Below are 22,242 nucleotides of genomic sequence, written 5' to 3' on the forward strand. Positions count from 1 at the left end.
CTTTTTTTTTTTTTTTTTTTTTTTACTTACAATGCATTAATTAAATTATATAGCATGCTTTGCACTCAAGAATATGTGGCAAGCAGAAGTTCTGTGTTTTGAGCTCCAGAGAAAAAGGATCTGTAACCCTGTTTCCAATATGTTCACAAAGCAGAGGCAGGTAAACATACCCATGCAACATCTTTCCCCTGTTAACCTGGGGAGAAGTGTGTTTTGAAGGAGTGGAAAAGAAACTATACATCTGTAGTGAGAGGAGACGCACAGAGCTCACAGCTGTCTTATGTGCATTCTACTGCAAAACACCTGCTCTTTCCCCTAGCAACTGAGAGCTTGTGAGATAAGCTCTGACAGCCAGCTTTTATGATGCCATTCCACACATTTTTACATGGAATAACTGCAGTTAAAAGGATATATGCCATGCTTTCTGTGAAGTTACAGAGTTTATTTATATTTTGCACTTGGCATGTTTACCTTATTGCATGTGAAGTGCATCACTGCCCTCAAAATGTTAAGTAATGAGTGGTGTGACTTGATGTAAGCATGTGTGTTGATGAGTCATTGGAGGCAATAGATGGTGGCTCTCAAAAGCACTATTAAAACCTGAAGTAGACTGTTGAAACTGAATGCTGAAATACATTTCAATTACCAGAAATGCTGTAACATGACAACATCATTCCATGGACAGACTTCACATCATCTTCTTTGCTTGTAACTAACCCTTTTTTTTGTACGACAGCTCATAGCCATTTAAATTTACTGTAGTTAAATGAAGTTGACATAACAAGCACCACCCCTACTGTGTTGACTGGCCTGCAGTACTAGTATTTGTATATTATAAACATTTATTTCAATTTAATCAAATTCTATGAATATAAAATAACTCATATTGCATTGGTTATTCGTCTCAGTACTGTGAAAACTCTACCCCATTTCCATCTCATTTCCATTTTCAGAAGCTTAAGTCCTCCACACCAAACACTGTAGCACTTATAATGAAACACAAGTGTTTTTGTGATACTCACAATATGGGGCGGAGGGCATCTGAACTCTTCCCCTTCTCTCCTACCACCCACCACCCAGTCTTAGGCTGGAGCTGATCTCAGTACGGTTATACCCTTGAGAGGTCAGCAATAATATGGCTCTATTTTTGGGGAATGTTCCAGAGATCAAGCTTCCACAGTCTCTCCTGCACCCGAGAACCTAAAAGAAAAGGAAGATCAGACTTGCACTGAGGTGAAGACCGAGAGGGAAACATGCACTATTAAAACTGACACAGGAACAGAGGATATCAGACCAAGCCCAGCACAAAATGCTGAAGGTAAGAGAAACAAAATGAAATGTCTCACAGTTATAGTGTTTAAATACTAGGTAACCTAATACTTAAATATCCAAAAATGAGTGACAATATTGGCATTATTCATTTCTTTCTTCATTATATGTAAAAACAAGAATGCACTATTGATAAATCAGTATTTGTACAAGTTTAACATAATGGATTCAACAAAAAGCGCGTGCGCACTTATAATTGTTAATACAAAATGGCAAGTGTATCATCAGAACGGAGCCTAAAGTAACATTTGAAGGGAGAAAACAACGTTCTTGTGCGCACTAATCTACATGCTTGAAATGTGAAGACGAGATAGGCCTCTATAACAGGCTATTGTAAATACTACAATTTTGTTCTTGTTCAACGTTCAAATGTAGGCTATTTCGTTGACGATAGACGGAACAAATAGTATATAGTTTCTTCGCATTTATACTGTAGGTGTGTTGTTTGGTGCACTTATCTGCAAGTAAACAAAGACGTTCTTGCGTGATCGCCAGATTAGTATAGGGCAGGTGTGTATCAGTCTTTCACCTAAATCAACCGAATGAACGAATCATGCATTGCCGTTATTATACACTTTTACCTTGGGCTTTTTGGTGTATCACGGATGAAAATGTCATAAAGGTTTGGGCAGACCAGGGTGAGTAAAAATTACATAGTTTTGCTATATTTAAATATATTCAATGTTTGTATATTTAAAACGCTGTGTATTTTCTTGCAAAATGATACAGAACTTTTAGGGAAAATAACAGCGGGACTACTTAGAAAAAGTTGATTGTTTTTTCAGAAAAATATAGCTGGTAGAAAATGCAGAAAACAAAAAGTTCATTCAGGTTATTGTTTTTCGTTATTCACCAGAAAAAGAATGAAGCTAAATGAAGAAAATGCTGCTCATGTTTTTGTTTATTTTGTAAGTATCAGCTAAATTAATGTAGGCTATGCAAAAAATGTAATATGTGGGTGGCGTCGCCAAAAATATGGGAGCTGATACATAGACCTACTAAAACGTTGAGAGAACACTCTAAAGCAAAAAAATGTGCTGTTTTACTAAATGCTGAATTTTGGGCTGTTTCGATATGTGTCATCCCGCTATTGTAGTTGGCAAGTGAGATTATGGTGTGAGAACACATGGCTGCTTCCACCCTGATCTTCTGTCCGATTGGAAAAACAGCTGTACTTGGTTTTCTGAATTCTGATATGGTGACAGATTGTCAGATAAGGGTAGCATAGTGTAAAATAGCGCCAGCTTTCTGCTGTATGACCTGCCTTTAGTTCAGCGATTTTTCTCTGAGTGCAACTGTCTGATCATATTTTAAAAGAAAGTGGCACGCCAAGTTCAGTTTCATTTACATGTTTTGATTGATTTTGACTAAGAATACAATCACATAAGTAGCACAAAAAAAGCAGAAAACTCACAAGAAGTAATGATATGACCACAAGTCTCTGTGTAAGCTTGGATAAGCAGCACTGCAGCTTTTTGGAAGCAGCTCTCAGATCATAAAATCCTATAAAAAAAATTAAGCAAAGAACAACAGTTTTGTTTTTGATGCTCTGTTCTCTATTTTCTGCCAAGGGACTGTTCACAAAAATTCATAGGCTTCTTTCTTTGCTTTTATATGGTAAACACAAAACTAATGCACTCACAGTCTTAGGCATGCATTTAATTTTCTTTTTCTTTTTTTTTTTTTTATTTAATTTATTTTTCCTTTTTAGGTGAGGCCTCTGCTGATTCAGAACACCAGACGGATGGTCCGGACGTGATCTATGATGACGTACCCTGTGAAGAAGATCTGTCTTCAGGAGAAGGTCAGTCATAGATTGTGTTTGGGTCTGTTTGATTGTTGCATATATCTGGGTGTTTCCTCTACAAGCATTATTTGTGTACCAGAGATTAGTTTTCATAATAAATATTTAGAAATGTTTTTAAAAGGTTAAATATTAGAACATCTGAAAATGATTTACTATACTTTTATAATTAAGTGTACTATGGTTTGAATATATATGATAGTTTTACTCTTGTTTCTGATCTTAGTGTTCCATCTTAAAATATGAAAATTCGTTAGAAAATATTAATTGGCACGTTTACAAATGATGATAATCCAAACAAAGATTAAAAAAACATAATCCATTTTAATATTTATTGTGTAACAAAATAGATATATACTGCTTACTGCTAAAGCTTGCGAATCAGATTTTAATGTAATTCATATAAAATAAAATGTAGAATTACTGAAAATATTTTTAAAATGAAATTAATGAAATGTTATAACTATTAACATTGATTATAAATTTATTCATACAATTTACATGCCTCCAAGAGGTATTAAGATAAACAGTCAAACACTTGGATTACATTTCAGCCATCTATCTAGTGTCATGTGTGTTTTATTAGGTTGCTTTTAACGTTGAAAATATATGTAACACAACATAATACGGTGACTTTGACGGTGCTTTTTGCTTACTATAGATAATCTTGCCAGTCATGTTATTTCCAACACATAATGTTATCAAACACAGTTGTTCATTTGAGATGTGGTGGAAATCACATTTTTAATATATTTATAATTTTACACTATCAAATTATTCATAGATTTTTTAATCCTACAATGGCTAAAGTGCCTGTGGTTGAAGAAACACCCATTTGTGTTATATAGATATTTTAGTATTGCCACATCATTGTTGGAAGTCCTTCGGTATTTACAGGACTGTAACGAAACCTGCTTTGCTTTTTGTGTCAGCTGACTTGATCTATGAAGACATACAGAAAGAGGATGGCTTGCAAGGGCCCAATAATGGCTGGAGCTCAAGTGAGTTTGAAAGCTATGATGAGCAGTCCGACTCTGACAGAGCGCCAACCCGCAGCAAGGTGCGTGTGTGTGTGTTAATTCAAGACTCCCCACAATTGCAATAATTACATCCTGACAAACCTCTGATTTATTCTCACACATTTTCACATTCCTCATAATGATAAACCACAAAGGCCCGTAAAAAGATTTAAACCCTCCAAGGTTGCAGACTGATTGATTGGTACGTGGTTTGATGATTTATTTGAGATGCGGGTTCTTGTGATACTTTAATGGTCTGTGAAGGGTTGCAGTGTGCTTTGCCACCACAAGAGTGCAGTGTTGGCCAGGACTTGCCTAATTGCTACTAACGCTGGGTGTAACTGACACACTTTTCCACTGCTCTATATTGCTGCAAATTTGAATTCAGTGTGCACTGTGTTATCTGCCCTTACACGTTCATGAGGTCACACTGGTATGAAAAACACTTTGCCCAGGCGACAGTCCCTCAGAAACCAATTTCCCATGGCAATACTCACCTTTACCTCCACTGAATTAGGCAGCATAAGATCCCTACTGGCAGACGACTCACGATAAGCAAGAATTAGATTGCTGAGTCTAATACCACAGTGATTTGAGCTCAGTTTAACAGTTATTCCTCCAACTTTTTTAGTGCATGTATAATTGGAAAGGTATGATTTAATTTTGAAAGGTGTCAAGAGTTCCTGTAGTGGGCTTGTTAAGATTAAAATGGACTCACAGAGACTGGATAATTGGGCTCTGGCCTTTGCAACTTTTTTTTTATTATGAATAAATAATAGTGACTGTTTTTCTGTAAAAATAGATATAAAATATTTCTGAATATACACTGCAATTCAAACATTTTGGGACAATAAGATTTTTAAGACATAAATGAATGCTTTTATTTAGCAAGGATGCATTTAATTCACCAAAGTAATAGTAAAGACTTTTACAAAAGGTTTATATTTCAAATAAATGTGGTTGTTTTGAAAGTTCTGTTTATCAAAGAATCCTGAAAACTGTAGTATGTAAAACTGTCACCAAAACTGCATAAAAAACATTGATAATAAGAAATATTTCTTAAACACAAAAATCAATATGTTATAATGATTACTAAATATTTATGCAATGCTGAAGACTGACATAATGGCTGCTAAAAATTTGGTTTTGCCACCACACGAATAAATGCATTTTAAAATAAATTAAAATAGAAAACTGTTACATTTAAACGGGAGCTGTCAACATTAACATGTTAATGCACACGATCAGTTAAAAAATCCTTAGTGCATTAAAAGAATTTAACATAATGCAAAATTGCTGAAACACAATTTCTTTTCTAACTCTTTTACCAGATTTCGCTTCTCTTTCCAGGCCAATGATTCAGTAAGCGAGTGCATTTAAACAATCAGTCCAAAACAGCACTGATGTATAGAAAATGAAGGCTCATTACATCAGAGATGACAGAGAGAAGAGAGAATCAAGTTACGTTTTTAGTAAATTATTCATTCAAATGTGTTTCACTTTAAAACACAAGCTCTGTCATTTCAGTACATTCACATTGTTTCTACACACATTCAGGATGTTTTGATTCGTCGTGTGTATGTTGCTGTGTTTAGTCATTCTGAATGGATCTGTGTACTGTAGTATGTATAAGCAATCAGCTCAAAGCGGTTGGTTTAGGTTTTTTTTGGTGTCTCCATGTGGTCCTTTTTGGTATCGCAACTTGACTTGTCTACTGTACACTTACTGGATTTACACTATAAATTCTGATACATTTAAAAAAATCTACATATATATTTGTGCATAAATTTATCAGTTGGACTACTTATAGAATTTGGTTCTTTGGTGTCCTTTTGGAGTCTCCAAGTGTCCTTTTTTCGGAAAGACATCTCTGCTGGATAAAGCAATAAATATGATAGATATGATGACAAAACAAACATCTTAATCAAGCTAAATCTTGTATTCTTCATTTTATAAGTGTGCACAAAAAAGGTGTGATTAATCTGATTAATCTTTTTTAATCTATTGATAGCCCTACTTTAAACTGTAATAATACTTCACCATTTTACTGTATTCTTGATTAAATAAATGCATGGTAATATATAACTACTCTTTTTTTGTTTTAAATATCCTTCTATTTTTTCAAATCTGTTATCAATTCTATTATCTAATTGCGGAACTGCACACACAAGATTCAGGGATGTCAGAGGCACTGAAGGCAGCCTAGATTCATTCTTTGAAAACAGATCAGATGGAAGCATATTATTCGACAGCATGTTTCACAAACATTGGATTTGGATGTGATGCTTTCCTACCTCTGTTTTGGATGCAGCCTGTGGCTTTGTTTTGGAAAACAGGAGGTGCTTGTCTGAGATTCACATTAGCGAGGGTGCACGTTTTGTCATAATCTAATCTTCCTCTGTCTATCCGACACTGCTTTGACTTAAAAATTAAGCCATGCCCCTGATTCCAGTCATTTCTCTTGCATATGCTTTTGTGGTTGATCCTGTTTTTGCCTTGCCCTCATCACTTCGTTTCCCTCACTTTTATGCTTACCCTTTCATTCCTTCCTCTCCTCCATGTTGCCATGTTATTGCGCTCTCACCCATGGCCTGCATTGTTGCCGTGATGATACCCGTAGCTCACCCATGATGTTCGACGACTGAGAGAACGTTACACCAGGACCAAACAGGAGCTAGCCATGAGACTGGGGGGCAGACATCAGGTACACTCATGCACGTATGGGAAGAATGGGCTTTGGTGGGGTGTACTAGCTCAGAGCTATAAATTGGAGCAATTAAGGTTACACTCCTTCTCTTTTGCACTTTTCCCTGCTGAAAGGACCAGCATGAATTTCCATGCTGTTTTATGCTGGTCTGTTGTTGCTGACCAACATAGACTTGCTGTCGACCAGACAAACTAAAATGTAGTAAAAAACATTTCAGAGCACAGCATATGTAAGTCTTTTTCAGCAGGGTAAGTCTTTTTCATTTTAAGTTTTCTCTCTCTGTGTCTTGCTTTTCTGTCCCTTTTTTTTATCTGTGTTATGAGTCTCAGGGGCCATATGTTGTGTTGTATGCTCCCAACAAACAGAGCAGAAGATGTACCTGTAGAAGTTCACTGCACTTGATCTTGTTTGGTCATATAAATTTCATGTCATCAAACACAGACAACAAAGAAGTTGTGCAGATATTTGATGCTGTCTGCTATATATGTGCTATTAATTTCTACAATGCTATATCAATAACAATTTGTAATTTTTTTTTAAATACTATATATATATATATATATATATATATATATATATATATATATATATATATATATATATATATATATATATATATATATATATATATATATATAATTTTTTTAAATGTAACATTAATTTACACTACTGCTCAAAAGTTTTGGGCTAAGTACAATTTTAATACTTTTTCAACAAGGATGCATTAAACGGATTAAAAATTTATAATGTTACAAAATATATATATTTATAAAGTGCTGTTCTTTTGAACTTTGTTCATTAAATTTAATTAAATTTTTATTTTGATCAAAGAAAGTTTCCTTGTTCGCTTCCTGTGAAATTATATATTGATCATTTTGATTATATGCTATATGCTCCATGATTTGAAATGATTTGATGGCTGAACACTATGTAAAGTCCACTTTGCATTGCACTTATGGTCGATTGGAACATTCCTTTTGTCTCTTATTTTCCTCTTTGTTTAAAGTCCCTCTCTCTTTGTTTAAAGTTGCGCCCAGTAGTGCACATTGCACAACACAACAAAATCTCCACAACGCAATGGAAACAAGTCGCAACACAAAGAAATTTACACAACACAATGGAAACAAGTCACAACACAACGAAATTAGTTCTGTGCGTTGGGTTGTGGAGATTTCATTGTGTTGTGCACTACTGGGCCACCATGCTCTCTCACTTTTTCTTACTCTGTTGTAAACAATCCGTTCAGATCGCTTCCACTATAAAACACTCCATTTTGCTTCAGCTCTCCTGATCTCTAATTTGCTATGTATGACGGTGGGTTATGGGCACACTTGTATATATAAAATAAACAGCTCTCATGTGGTTCAAGCAAGATATTTCCACATGCTCTCTATTAATGACCTGCTTTTGCAAAGATGGGACGCCCCCTCCTTTTTTAAATATAAAAATATCACTGTAGCTTGATGTTCTCTCACTCGCTGAGGATCTTGTGGCTTGTGGCCATTGGAACAGACCCCGTTGAGCACACACCCAACTGCTGCCCTGATGCACTGAACTGGTGTCTCACAAATGGCAGGCAAACCCGAGCACGGCTGTTTACGCTCGAGGGCTTGAGATGGTCGACCTTTTTCCATAAGGGTCCACCACGGCACTGGTTTTGGAGGTACTCCAGCTCGGCTGCCTATGATTTTCTGTTCACCTCTGGTCCCTTTTGCAGGTCCATCAGCTGATGCGGGCGGCACGTAGCGGAACGAAAGATGGCCTGGAGAAGACCAGAATCGCTGTGATGAGGAGAGTTTCATTCCTACATAAAAAGGACCACTCAGGTAATCATTTCATTTGAGAATTTATCTTCTTTCGAGCACCCATCCTTACTCCTTTTCCTTTGATAGAAAAAAATCCCATTCAGGAAAGAAGCAATTATAAATTTTTAATGCTTTTTTCCCCCTCAGATGAACAGGGCTGTTCATTAAATTAAACTAGACCTCTTTACAGATGGCAGATGATCTGACTGTCACGAGTCAGACACGGCAGAAAAAGGCTGATGGAGTCCAATACCTCTCAGTGCTTTCTTGTATTTTGCTTTTAAAAAGAAAATTGAGTCCCGGAGGTTGGAGGCTGAAAAAAAGATGATGTGAAATATTTGGGAAGCTGAAAGGCATTATAAATCAGACTGGGTCTTTAAAATAAGAAGTAGGGAGAAGAGCTGATGAGGGCATTTGGTGCACAGGAAAATTGGCTGGGATTGGTCCCCATAATGCCATGCTACACAATGGGGTAAGATTACCTTTTGGAAGTGGAGACAGGCGCAATGCGAAATTGCACTCTAAATGAGATACCACACTGCGTATAGTGCTAAACATTTTGATTCGGAGATTCTTTCATTATTTTGAGATGCTGCAAAAGCTTGTGTGAAGATTTTAAGCCTTTGGGAGAAGGTGCAAAATTGTATGTCGGATGGTTTTCCTTTGTAGCCGTGTGGATTGAAAGATTGTTTGGATGTGGCTTAGAACAGCTTGTTCTGTACTGAGTTTGAATGTACTGTTTTCTGTTCGAGCATCTCTTCTGAGTTGTAATAAGATAGTAGTATATTATTAGCTTTGCAGGGATTTATGGTATGTTTGAACATGTTTTTGTGGATCCTGACAGACGACACTGAGGATGATACAGGGTATCTGGATGTGATGGTATCAGAGGCAAAACACCCACCTGCACAACTGGGACCAATGCCAGATGGGCTTAGCAGCCTGCAGGTGCGTGTATATGTATTTACTGACGTTTTAAATTGAATGTATACGTGGTCCATGCCAAAATATACACATTGAGGGATCCCATCAATTTGGTAGTAAAATTTGCAAGATCTTTTCTTTTCAAATTCATACTATGGGCCAGATTTACTAACAGCTTGCACCAGAGCAAACCGTCTTTTGCCGTTAAAAATGTACTGTCAGGATTTACTAAAGACAGGCAGTGAAGAATTAGTACTGAAAAGGCATGGACACAGTTATTTTTGCACCTGACCTTTTGTAGGAGTTTCCCTTTCAGACACAAAATTTATGCGAGGAGAGTATTCAAATGAATCATGCAACTAGATTTACTAACGTTGGGCTTGTCAAATTACTGGTATTTGCACCATTAATTAACGCCCAAAGAAAGCATGTCTAAAAGCAGGCGGTAATTTGCGCTGCTCTTGGTAGATTGTGCTGGTCATTATGGAAATGATCTGGCTGCGTCTGTGTTCTTTAATGTGCGCATTGATAGTAAATCAGCCTAAGAATTTTCTCCTGGCATCAACACTTTTATGGAATTGCGCTCTAATGCTAATTTTCCCTGTTTTGTAAATCTGGCCCTATGTCACGGTTTAATTTCTCAGTTTTCATGCTTATTGTAAAAGTTTTTTTTTATCTTGTCCAACTTCAAATCAATATTGTAGACTTAAAATGAACTGTGGAAAGGCAAGAACACAGTTTAAAAATAAATTTGCTTGCTCAAAATCTTTAAGCGAGAAATCAGCACACCTTTATGTTATACCATTATTAAACATAGTTTAATACGGTAAGTTATTGCACCACTAAATATAAATGTTGTATAATGTACATTAAAATACATTGGTCATCTGTTTTATCTGTAGATCTAATGCATCGATACATCTGTGTATCATTTAATTTAGATTTAATGATAAATGACAGCTGTAATATCAATATTTACACAATAAATTATATAATTACTTAATTTACAATAGATATGTTTTTGGATAGATTATTTACAATAGATATTGACTACTGTTCAGAGAAATAATTTTATTCAGCAGTTGCACATTAAACTGATCAAAAGTGAAAAAAACAAAACAAAACATATTTTATAATGGGAAAAATGTTTTGACCATCTTAATCACAGATCGTCCGACGCCATATTTTGGGTTCCATTGTGCAGAGTGAGAGGAGTTACCTGGACTCTCTTAAACGGATCCTACAGGTAAAATACTATTGCATCTGTCCCAAAAACAAATTGTTGTTGGTGAAATTGTTAAAAAAAAAGCTATTGATAGGATTCAGAAGGGTCAATTTGCAAAGACAAATTGTTTGCACATAACGGTTTTAAAACCTTTGGTAAGTTTTTTTTTTTTTTATTCTTTTTTCTTCAGTGTGTGCAAACATCAAACTGAAACTCAGTGCTTTGATACTTCATACTCAGATAAATTCAAAAACACAGTTAAAATTCTAAAGTCAAATATTATTGCCACCTTTATTGTTATATGTAAACGTTAGTCAAAATGTCACTATTTTTGTCACAATGACCGAACAACATAAGTCATTGGAAGGATTCTAAATAATCTCAAGATGCTTCCTAATGTGAAAGCCCAGCTATTCAAAGCATCAAGTCAAAACTAAAGATTACACTATCACTTTTCTTTAATAATGAATTTGCCTTCACATTCCTTTAAATGGAAGCATGCAGGTCTGGTGGGTTTCATAGTGTGGAGTTTCATTACACATAATTCTGATCTCAGCTAGTGGTGGAGAAAGAAGCATTTGTTATCACACTCCTTTGAAGGCACAGGCACCGCCTAAAATTGAATCACAGATCAATGACAGCTTTACGCTCTATGAAATCTAGTCATTCAGGATCTGTCTCCAAGCTTTGTTGTCAAATCAAAGCTCTGCTGGGTGTACTTTACAATTCCTGCTCTCTTTATAGCGTGCTAGACATGGTCTAGGGTGTTTAGATCAGGTGAAGTGGCCCCAAAGCAGGCGAGTGGGGGGGCTACGTAATTAAGTTTAGTAGTGCTGTTGTGGGCAGACATATCTTTAGAAAAAGATATAGTCCCATTGCCTCATCCTTTGTCTTATTTTCTCTTTGTCGATAATTCATTAGTGCTGGAGACTACAGGGTTGGAAAGAAAGCAGCCATGAAAAATCTATTGTGTCCACAGTATAAATAGCAAAGTGTCTTTGCTTTTTTAAAGATTAGGTCTTGTAGTTTATCTATGAACATCACTAGCTTGTTTTGCAATTTAAGGAAATCAAGCCCAAACAAACATTTAACTGAGCAAAGTTTGAATTAGACAATGTTGCAAAACAGTCAAAGCCAATATCAGAGAATTAAAATTAGCAAAGGAATTGTTCATCCAAATGTTGTTATTCTTCACCCACCTGCATGATACTTTATTTATTTTTTAAGTCATTTTGGATCTTAACAACCGCTTTCACTTTTATTGTTTCAAAAAGAGTGGCCTAAATATTCTTTTTGTGTTCAGTAAAAGAAAGTAAGTCATATGGGTTTAACTTTCCATTTCAGTTTAGCATTTTTATGTGTTATAAGTTTAAAAAATGAAAAGTCTTCTTTGAAATATTGTGAAATATTCCATTTTAAAAGAACTGTTCTTTTTTGATACATTTTAAAATGCATTCCTGTGATGGCAAAGCTGAATTTTCAGTCTTCAGTGTCACACGATCCTTCAGAAATCATTCTAATATGATCAAATTCGTCTTATTATATTATTAACTATTCTTATTGTCAATGTTTAAAATGTTTTTTTTTTTTCTTCTTAATATTTTCGTTGAATCCATTATAGAGTCAGTTTAAAAAACAAAACAAAAGAAATGACTTTTATTCAGCACTAATGCATTTAATTGATCAAAAGTGACAGTAAAGACATTTATTTTTATTTCAAAGTATTTCTATTTCTAATAAATGCTGTGATGTCTTGGTAAGCATAAGAGACTTCTTTTAAAAACATTAAAAACTCTTAATGATTACAAGCTTTTAAACAGACTAAATAAATATGATCTCTTATACAATAGCTTGAAACTAGATACATACAAAATAACAAAGACTAACTGAATCGTGAAACTATGAAAAAAATATGTATACGTGTTCATCTCCATGTGTTCCATTAAATTAGTTGTTCCAAAAATGTATTCATATATGCAGATTGCACATTTGGAATCTTGTATTCAAATGAATGAAATGGATAATGCATAGTGCAATTTTTATTTTTTATTTTTTTCTCCACCTAGCTGTTAAGATTAATTCAGCACATTTTTAATCTCACTTCCTTGTCAAGGTGAGGCAAGTTGGAGCTGTAAATGAGTTATTCCCCATGTATAAATATAAAAAAAAATCAGTAATTGCATACATAAGAAATATCTACAATTGCTATGGTCCTCTAGGAATACCAGCGACCTCTGATGGAGGCCGAGCCTCGGATCCTCAGTGTCAGGAAAATCCGGCCCATTTTTTTCCGTCTGTGGGAGATCGTGCAGTGCCACTCCATGTTCCAGATTGCCCTGGCATCTCGGGTGGCCGAATGGGACTCTTGTGAAAAGATTGGGGACCTGTTTGTAGCTTCAGTGAGTAGGAAAATACTTGAAAATTACTGACCTTTAAACTAAACTACAGAACACTGAGCATTGTGTGTTATTATGCTTCTCTGTTGGCAAGCTGTTTCAGGTACTAATAGTTTTCTTCTCCAGTTTACTTCAAAAGCATAGCCAATTACTATGAGTGAGGATGGCTGTCTTTTACCAAAGTAAGCATGTTGGTACCACTGGGTTGCAGGGTGTCTAATGCACTAATGAATGAGGTTCCTATAGTGACCCTCCTCACAGGCAGCATCCATAAGCTGCTCTCATTATTCTTCTGTTAAAAGAGAAAGTTTGGCCTGTCTGACCTGCTTTTATTGCATAGCACAACTGGTCTTTACAAAGTCCCTGGAGCACAAAGAAGTACCACAGAGAGAACACTTAAAGCTGAAGTTGCACTGCTGTGCATTGGAGAGCAGAAAATACCCACAAACCACATAACACATCATGTTGCATCCGTTTGCACAATTCTTCTGTTATTGAGTGCATATGTGAACACTGTGGGGCGAATTTAATATGGTTGAACTGTAGACGAAGACAGCATAAATTATGTGCATGCATTGTCTGTGTTTTTTTAGCACCTGATTGATTATGAAAATCCAATATTCTAAAATACTCAAATTGGCTGTTTAAAATTGCTCCCATCTACACTGTGCATATGGTTATGATGATCTTATCCACTATTGGATCATCATTAATTGAATCACTTTGTCATGATTAATAGAAAATGTACACAAACCTCTTTTATGAATAAAATAGTTGGATATATAAAGATATATACAGTATAGCAAATCTCAACTGCTTGTTTTTTTTGTCATTGCAAAATGTAAACCCATCTCACATCTGCTAATTGTGACGTAAAATATTACAACATTAACATCATGATTTTCTGTAAAGCTGCTTTAAAACCATGTGTATTGTAAAAGTGCTGTACAAATAAAATGAGAATGAAATTGTATAAATTCATACAAATTAGACACTATTTTGCTAAAATGAAAAAAAAAAAAACCTAAAATGAATTGTCAATTGTTTAGCAGCTGTTCAGTCCTAATAGTTTTTGCACTGAAATAGTGCTCGCTGCAAGGTGCTGCAACTGTTTCGTAAATTTGCCCTGTATGTGTGTTTGTTGATAATAACATCTTTACCCGCGTGTATCATTTCCTGCTGTACTTGCCGTCCCCAAAGGGGAGGTACAGTTTGACAGGGGTTAACGTCTATTTGTGGCTCGTTAATGTCCTCTCCAAGTCCTGCGAGCACTGCTGCTGTCAGCAGGTCTGTTCAGCTTCAATCAAAGCAGAGCGAATGGATGGCTGCCATTTTGCCTGCTCTAAAACACCCGGCAGTAATGGACTGTCAAAGATGTTTAGGTCCCTGGGATGGCAAAAAGAGGTGCTGCGTTGCATAAATACCACATTGAAATTACTGTTTACTTCCATTCCTTTGCCCTGTAATCACCTTTAGAGTGGCCTGCCCACCACAACAGCAAAATTCAAGAGCAGTCTCAGAGCAGGAGAAACTGAACAGAAAATCAAATTAAATGTGATTTCTCTGAACGTTTGTTTTTATAAATATCTTCTCTCTGCATTCCTCTTAGTTCTCGAAATCCATGGTGCTGGACGTATATAGTGATTACGTCAATAATTTCACCAATGCCATGGCCCTCATTAAGAAAGCCTGCATGTCTAAACCAGCATTTCTGGAGTTTCTCAAGGTAAGAGCTGATATTTGCTGTCAATATCCTCTTCAACATATGCAAGTTTCACCCTAAATTACCTCTGTGTACTGCTGTGCTGTGCTGCTATATGGATTATTGACTTCTTTCTTGTCTGCTTTTCCTCTTGCACTGCAAAAAAATCCTATTTTTTCTTTTTCAGTTAGTTAATTCAAAAACAAAAATTCCGTTATCATTTAATCATCCTAATGTTGTTCAAAATTGACTTTTCTCTTTTGTGGAACATAATAGAATTTTTTTTTCAATATCTGTAAAGAGATTTTTTTTTATTTTAGAAAAGAATATAAGAATATATTTAATATAAGTGCATTTCATTTCAAAAAGTGTATCAAATAATTGAAAAATTCAAGATATATTCTCCAAAAAGTCCCAGTATCTAAAGCAGTGCTTCTTTATCTTCTTTCAAGAATTATTTGATATTTTAAATGAAAAATTAGTCAGAAAGACTAATTAAAAACACAAGAATTCATTAGACATTAATTTGAATAGTTTTGAGGTTAGTCAGAGAATGAGAACATCTTTTGCTTGCAGCATTTCAGACAAGCCACTTATATTCTGAATGGATTATAAGTGGTGCCCTTTTTCTTTAAAATATTTTACCTTGTAAATGTGAAACTGAGGTTATCTGTTCTTTAAAGTTGCATAAACCACAAAATATGTGTGTAGTGTTATCATGGCAACACATTTCCACGGTGACTTGAATCTTTAACATCTGTAAAAGCGACTGAGCTTCACAAATGCTTAGTTGACCATAGTCTAATATCCTTGCTTTGAAATCTGCTGGAGGGCTCTCAAGTACACCTACTCTCTGACAGTGCGCAGTCTAATGATTGCAGTAGTCTGCTGGAAGGCATGAAAGAATCAATAGTGTAATGCTAACCTCCACCCACCTCTCTGACTCCCTTGAGTGTCAAGATTCTTCTGCTATGTACAGTATGTGGAAATTACTCTGTCTCTCTTTTTCTCTTCCTTTGCCTTTCTCTCAATATGTGGTTGCATCTCTTTATGCTTGCAGAAGAAGCAGGCGTCCAGCATTGACCGCATAACTCTCTATGGTCTGATGGTAAAGCCTATTCAGCGTTTTCCTCAGTTCATCCTCCTCCTGCAGGTCAGTATTTATGCATAAACTGTTCACACTGTGCTGTCGTTTAGAGTGCTTGAGGGGTCGTGCTCCTTTAAGTAACTGGAAATTAGTTGCCAAGCAAGTCTATTAGAAGCTGAATGACTTGCTAAGACCACGCCAGGGCTTCTTGCAGCCTATTGGCTCGCAGGTTTGCTCTTCCCTTGGCTCATGGCCATGATACAGAATTGGGTGTATATCAAGACTCCTATTGAGAGAACTTGAATAAACCAGCAAGCACACACATTGCTTGCATAAATGAGGCGGTTCACCCCAAAACCAACTTTCTTCTGTGAAATCCACAAGAAAAAATGTTGAAGAATATGATTGTAACTAATTTCCATACAGTGCATTTGGACCAAAATGGCAATTTTGAAACATGGACAGTCTGAGTCCCCATTCACTTTCAGTGTGTAAAAATGAATGTTAGCACATTGTTCTACATTTCTCCTTTTGTGCCCAAAATGTCAAATGGGCTTGGAACGACATGAGGGTGACTGAATTATGTTGTCATTTTAAATAAATAAACACTTCAGATGTCCATTCTGTCACACAAACAAGTCATGTGCCAAAATGTCAGAGCATTATCAAGACCTACTTCAGAAATATCACATTGACCTCTCCAGCCAGTGGGTCTCAGGTGACAGTGAAATGTCATGAATTCACCAAATTTACATCGTCAGTTTGTACTACTGCCTTGATCTCTCTCATGACCTTCCTTTACTTCTGTTCATTTTTATGGACAAGGAACAAGCGAGGAATTCACCACTGAACGTCCCCATGCAGGAGAAGTGCTGTGGCACTTAATTTCATACCTCAGTAGGCATCGATTACCCATGAATTTTGATAGATAAGTTATGAATGGGAATAAGTTTTTTTTTTTTTTTTTTTTTTTCTCAGTGCTCTGACTTGAGAGTAGCCTGTGTTTAATCACATATTAAACAGAACAAGATCTGATGACAGACTGAGACCTTTATGCACTTCCTCCTTTTTAGTGGCCTGAATCAACCACAAACAGACGCATCTTATTAGAAACATAAAAAAAGATGTGTTAGGCAGAATGTCTATGCTGTTCTTTCCCATATAATGGTTTAAAATATGTACAATAAAAGTGTAATAAAACCGTGGCTTTTTAAGTAATTTAAGTTATTGATTACTTTCTGTTTTCCACGTTTCATTCTTATTGCAGTCACAATTTGTAATTTGACATCCACATGGACAAATGACATTTGGCAATGGCGACATCAAACTTGGCACACTTATTCTACTGAATACCAAGAAGAGCTGAATTAAAGTGCTTGATTTATGCTTCAAACAAAACAACAGCAATAACAAATTGCAGTTGAATATAAAGAAAACCGTCATTATTATGAGCAAATTTTTCAGCATGTTTAGATTACCAAGAAAAATACTTGTTATAGTATTTGAAAATTAGTTTTTATTAACTTACATGAATATGTAGAAATATAATATAATTATTGCCATTTATAGAATGTTTAAATTGATCAAACCACCAATAACACATACAGCTTGGGTGCTATAAATACAGTACTGGCCTCTTGTACTTCTAGTTACAGTAATTTCTATCTTGGACTCCACAAAGTTGTAAATTTAATTAATACTGGTATGAGTGCTAATATGACAGTTTAGGCTAAATATTTTTTGAATAAATGAGTAAAATACATAACTGGAAATGTTGAGTTGTCCTCACTGTCTATGCCCTCTTCTCTCTCACCGCTGTTTCTCAGAGAGAGTTTGTGAACGATTGTTGTTTCAGTGCACAGCTCTGTGTTAATGATTCCCAGAGGGCTGGTAACATGCTTCTCTCCTGAATGTGAGATGGTACTGTTATTCTGACCCTCTTTTCTTGCTTTTGAGTGGGAGTAAAGGTACCAGCAGCTTTAAATGAATGCTAATGCTATAGTACATCACAATGGCTAATGTGTTGTCTGTGCAGTAGAGGTGCAGTCATTAATCTCTTCCATTAGCATCCTCAAGTGAGCCCCTTTTACTTTTTACTTTCTTTGCTGTTAGAATAATTCCCTCTGTCTCTGTCTTTAGGATATGCTGAAGAACACTCCCACTGGCCATGTGGACAGGCTGCCCTTGCAATTGGCTCTGACTGAATTGGAGACCCTTGCTGAGAAACTCAATGAGCAGAAAAGGGTGGCTGATCAGATCACTGAGACGCAGCAGCTGGCTCGCTGTGTCAGTGACCGCTCTCTCAGCAAGGTGAGAAAAACACAAGCATGCGCACAGTTACTCAGCTGTGATAGCAGGATGCTGTTGCCTTGATGTAATCACAACAGCGTAATTCCTAATCAGAAAACCATTACATGGTTTAATGCTGACTTCCCTATTCTTAGACATTACAACTACCGTTGAAAACTTTGAGTCAATATTTCACAGTATTGCTGTTTATTTATAAATGCAGATTTGGTTAGCTGTAGAGACTTCTTCAAGAACATTTTAGTAGTGTATGTGTGTAAAGCTAAATTTGTATTAGAGAAGTTTATTGTGGGAGGTTTGCTAATGGCCAATTAACTGCATTACAAAAAATTATTCTGAGCAGGGGCACCGCTATGGTTACTGGGCTCCCTGAACAGCATATTGACCTGTGTGACTACTACTGTTACCCTGTGTGTGTGTGTGTGTGAGAGAGAGAGAGAGAGTGAAGGAAAGAAAGAGATATTCAGTTAAAATGTTGATACTAGCTTCTCTGTATATTATTCATCATAAATATTTTATTTAGTGTTCCCTTCACCTCATGATTTCATAAAATCACCTCAAGAAAGTTCACAAATTCCCACTTTTGTCCAGCCACAACAGCCTGCAGGCACTTTTCTGTCCATCAGAATGTCAGAACGTGACATGATTAATGATGTAGAACAACAGGGCAGTTTTTTCCAGTCATGACCTCGACATAAGCCATCGATGTTGCACAATCTGCGTTGACTTTTAAATGTCTCACTGGAGCCAGGCATCTTAAAGGCAACTGTGCACCTGGCTTCATTAATAATCTTAAGACTAAATGCAATTTAGTAACGTGTTTTAAAGCTCACACTCAACTTACTGTGTGCTCATATGGCAACTGTAAGTCTCTGTCACCTAACAAACAGCCTTTAAACAGCCTGCCAAGTATCTGGATATTACAGCTGACCCTGAAAATAACCAACCCATCTCCTTTTATACCTGGCCTGCATTTTTTTTTTTTTTTTCATGGAATCATCAGCGAGCAATGATGGTCCGTTAATGCACTACAGCAGCGCCTGAATAAATGGCAGGGATGTTTCTCTTCCATTACCATGCTTGTATCACAGGCCAGCTGCTGCAAATGCAAACAAATGCATTTCTGAATAAGAGGAATTAGAGAGTAAATGAGACACTTAATTGGAAAGTCTAAGTTGCTTTCACTATCTCTTGTTTGGTTCACTTGCTTTTACTTTCTCTTTATCTCTCTATATATTGCTCTGTCTCTCGCCTTCCTCCACTGCACTCATTTTATGTGTTTAACTTGTTAACTGTAACTGGTCATCTAGTGGAAATGGTATTTGGTACTGCGGCCCAAACAAAAACATACTAAAAGCAAATTTTTTGAGATATCAACCTCAAATTTGGAACACAACTTGTTCAGATTTTTGTTTTTGTTTTTCTAGTAGTTTTAGAGTTTATCATGTTTTGTAAAAATATATATTACAATAAAATATTACAATATATTTACATGTTTTTTTAAGTTTTAATTTACTTTTTTTTCACTTTTTTTTCATAATTTGCCTAGTGTCTTCTGTAAAAAGAGACCAAATTTAAGTCTGTGCTTCAAAGTATTAAAGATTTATAGCAATTTAAGTTGGAAATTAAATTTTTAGGTCCGTGCTCAAAAAGTGGAACCGACAGTTAACAGGTTAAATATGTAGCACGGTGGTCCTGTGAGGCACGACATTTAATTTTTTTTTTTACAGTTGTAGTCACAATAATTAGCCCCCTTGGTAAATATGAACAAAGAAGGCTGCAAAAATAAATCTGCATTGTTTTTTTTAATTGATCTATCGTTCAAAAAATTCACAAAACACAAACCTTTCATTGAAGTAAAATAATTGAAGTTGTGGGGAAATCTTATTATGAAATATTTTTTTTCTCATATACGTGAATATTCAATAATTTTTTCATCCTCCATTAGCCAAGATTTTGTCTCGAAACCCTCCCAAACAATTTGTGATGACATAGGAGCTGTTTGATATGTATTAGGGGTGTAACGGTACACATATTCGTATCGAAACGTTAAGGTTACGGGTCTTTTCGGTTCGGTACGCATGTTTACTGAACGAATACAGTTTTTTTTTTTTTTCAGGAAATTCAAATAATAAATGCCGTTTTGATAGTCTTTGATGTGGCATGACACATCACTGTATAAACGCCTTGGAGAGTGAACGCGATCATTCCTTCCTCTGTACTAATAGTTTTAACATGAATAAACATGACTGAACATCTCATGCCTCATGTAATTGCTCAATCAGTGTTTCAACAGCGGATAGACATCAACAACACAGCTTGGAAAATAAATGTCATGTACTGTAGCATTTCATTTACCTCAGCAAGTTATCAGTGTCCACAGCTTGTTAGTTCACTAGAGAAATTAAGTCTAGAGAGGAGCATTTTGCGAAATATTACACCATATAGGCTACCCATTGTATTTTACTAAACCTGTTAGTCTTAATTATTTAATGTATGTTTAAATGAATCCGTTATGAAACATGCGATGACAGCCAGTGTGTAATTGAATATATTTTAAAGGGGTCATATGGTGTTACTAAAATGAACATTGTTTTGTGTATTTGGTGTAATGAAAAGTTTATGCGATTTAATTTTCAAAAAACACATTATTTCCCACGTACTCTACATTTATTGTTTCTCCTCTATGCCCCGCCTCCTGAAACGCATTGATTTTTACAAAGCTCATCGTTCTGAAAGGCAAGCTGTGCTCTGATTGGCCAGCTATCAGTGCGTTTTGATTTGCTGAATACCTCAAGCGTGTTAGAATGAGCCGTTTTAGGGGAGTGTGGTTGACTCTTAACTTTTATAAAGAATATGTTTTTGGATTTGAGACTTCAGTCTTTTCAACTTTACAGATCTTTATGCACCAAGAGCTTGTTACACTCCAAAGTAAAAGGAAAAATTTAAATCGCATCATATGACCCCTTTAACAAATAGCCTAGAAATGTTATTATTTATAAGTTAATTTAAAAACTGCCGTCACATTTGTGTACCGTTGCACCTTATTTTTCCTAAAAAAAAATTGAGAACATAAGATTTTTTCGTTCATAACATAAGATTTTTTCGTTCATAATTGAGTTTTAAAGTAAAGTAAAAACTAATTTCTAATTTTACTTTTCTGGAATTCAAATGTACAAAATTCTAATTAGAATTTATAAAATATGGCATTAAATTGTATTTTGTGAAATTCAAATATAAAAAAATACCATCTTTTTTCATGAAGTTGAATTTCAGTTAACATGCTAGAAAGTTTCCTACAGTATGCAGGAAGTTTGACAGCAAGGCAGCTTTTCTCCTGTTGTTTGTTTGATTTTTTTTTTTCTTTATGGCCTTTTCAACAAAGTCGAGAGTTATGAGAAAGCGAGGGGAGAGATGGGGAGGTTTTGAACCTGTATCCCTGTGTGCACAACCGCTCTTACTGTGTATGTAATGAGCTTGTGTGTTGTACACTACCTACTGTACAGTGGCTTCAACCTTACAATTTTTTTGCAGGGATTTCAGCTGCATTCCAGTGTGAAACAGTCAGTTCTATTACCCCATATACACGCAATGAAATATTCATCATCTGTCTCAGACTATCTGAGTTAGTAGGCCGGCAGATATAGTATGCTGCACAGGCTAAGACTGCAGCATCTCCCCGTCGCTCCTCAGCAAGCACATCACATACACCTCTGTTACTTTCTCTCTCTCTCTCTCTCTCTCTCTCTCTCTCTCTCTCACACACACACAGAAACATTACAAACCATTTCAGTCATACTCACAAGTCCCTAAAAAGTATATCTGTCCTTCCCCACAACATTCTCTCTGCCTTTTCAGCCTTTGGATGGCGCTCTTACTATAAAAACCCAGCGCCTGAAGCATGCCTTCTGACTGACTGAAGGTCTAATTTTTCAAT

At 35.9% G+C, this 22,242-nt stretch overlaps 1 protein-coding gene across 3 annotated transcripts in view; it reads left to right on the forward strand.

Moving 5' to 3' along the window:
• The window catches only part of LOC109098565 (rho guanine nucleotide exchange factor 10-like protein), a 111,388-nt gene that overhangs the window by 10,280 nt on the left and 78,866 nt on the right, over positions 1 to 22,242 (forward strand). Inside the window, exons 4-14 of one of the 3 annotated variants that reach the window (XM_042734018.1) lie at positions 1,164 to 1,318; positions 3,041 to 3,133; positions 4,066 to 4,193; positions 6,773 to 6,856; positions 8,577 to 8,685; positions 9,509 to 9,612; positions 10,757 to 10,834; positions 13,033 to 13,212; positions 14,819 to 14,935; positions 15,972 to 16,064; positions 18,138 to 18,308. In XM_042734018.1, coding sequence (XP_042589952.1) covers positions 1,164 to 1,318; positions 3,041 to 3,133; positions 4,066 to 4,193; positions 6,773 to 6,856; positions 8,577 to 8,685; positions 9,509 to 9,612; positions 10,757 to 10,834; positions 13,033 to 13,212; positions 14,819 to 14,935; positions 15,972 to 16,064; positions 18,138 to 18,308 — 1,312 coding nt within the window. Of the gene's footprint in view, positions 1 to 1,163; positions 1,319 to 1,435; positions 1,968 to 3,040; positions 3,134 to 4,065; positions 4,194 to 6,772; positions 6,857 to 8,576; positions 8,686 to 9,508; positions 9,613 to 10,756; positions 10,835 to 13,032; positions 13,213 to 14,818; positions 14,936 to 15,971; positions 16,065 to 18,137; positions 18,309 to 22,242 lie in introns of those variants that run through there. The other 2 variants (XM_042734020.1, XM_042734019.1) reach the window with 2 other exon arrangements.

This window comes from Cyprinus carpio, chromosome B11 (genome assembly GCF_018340385.1).
Source record: "Cyprinus carpio isolate SPL01 chromosome B11, ASM1834038v1, whole genome shotgun sequence".
Taxonomy (NCBI): domain Eukaryota; kingdom Metazoa; phylum Chordata; class Actinopteri; order Cypriniformes; family Cyprinidae; genus Cyprinus; species Cyprinus carpio.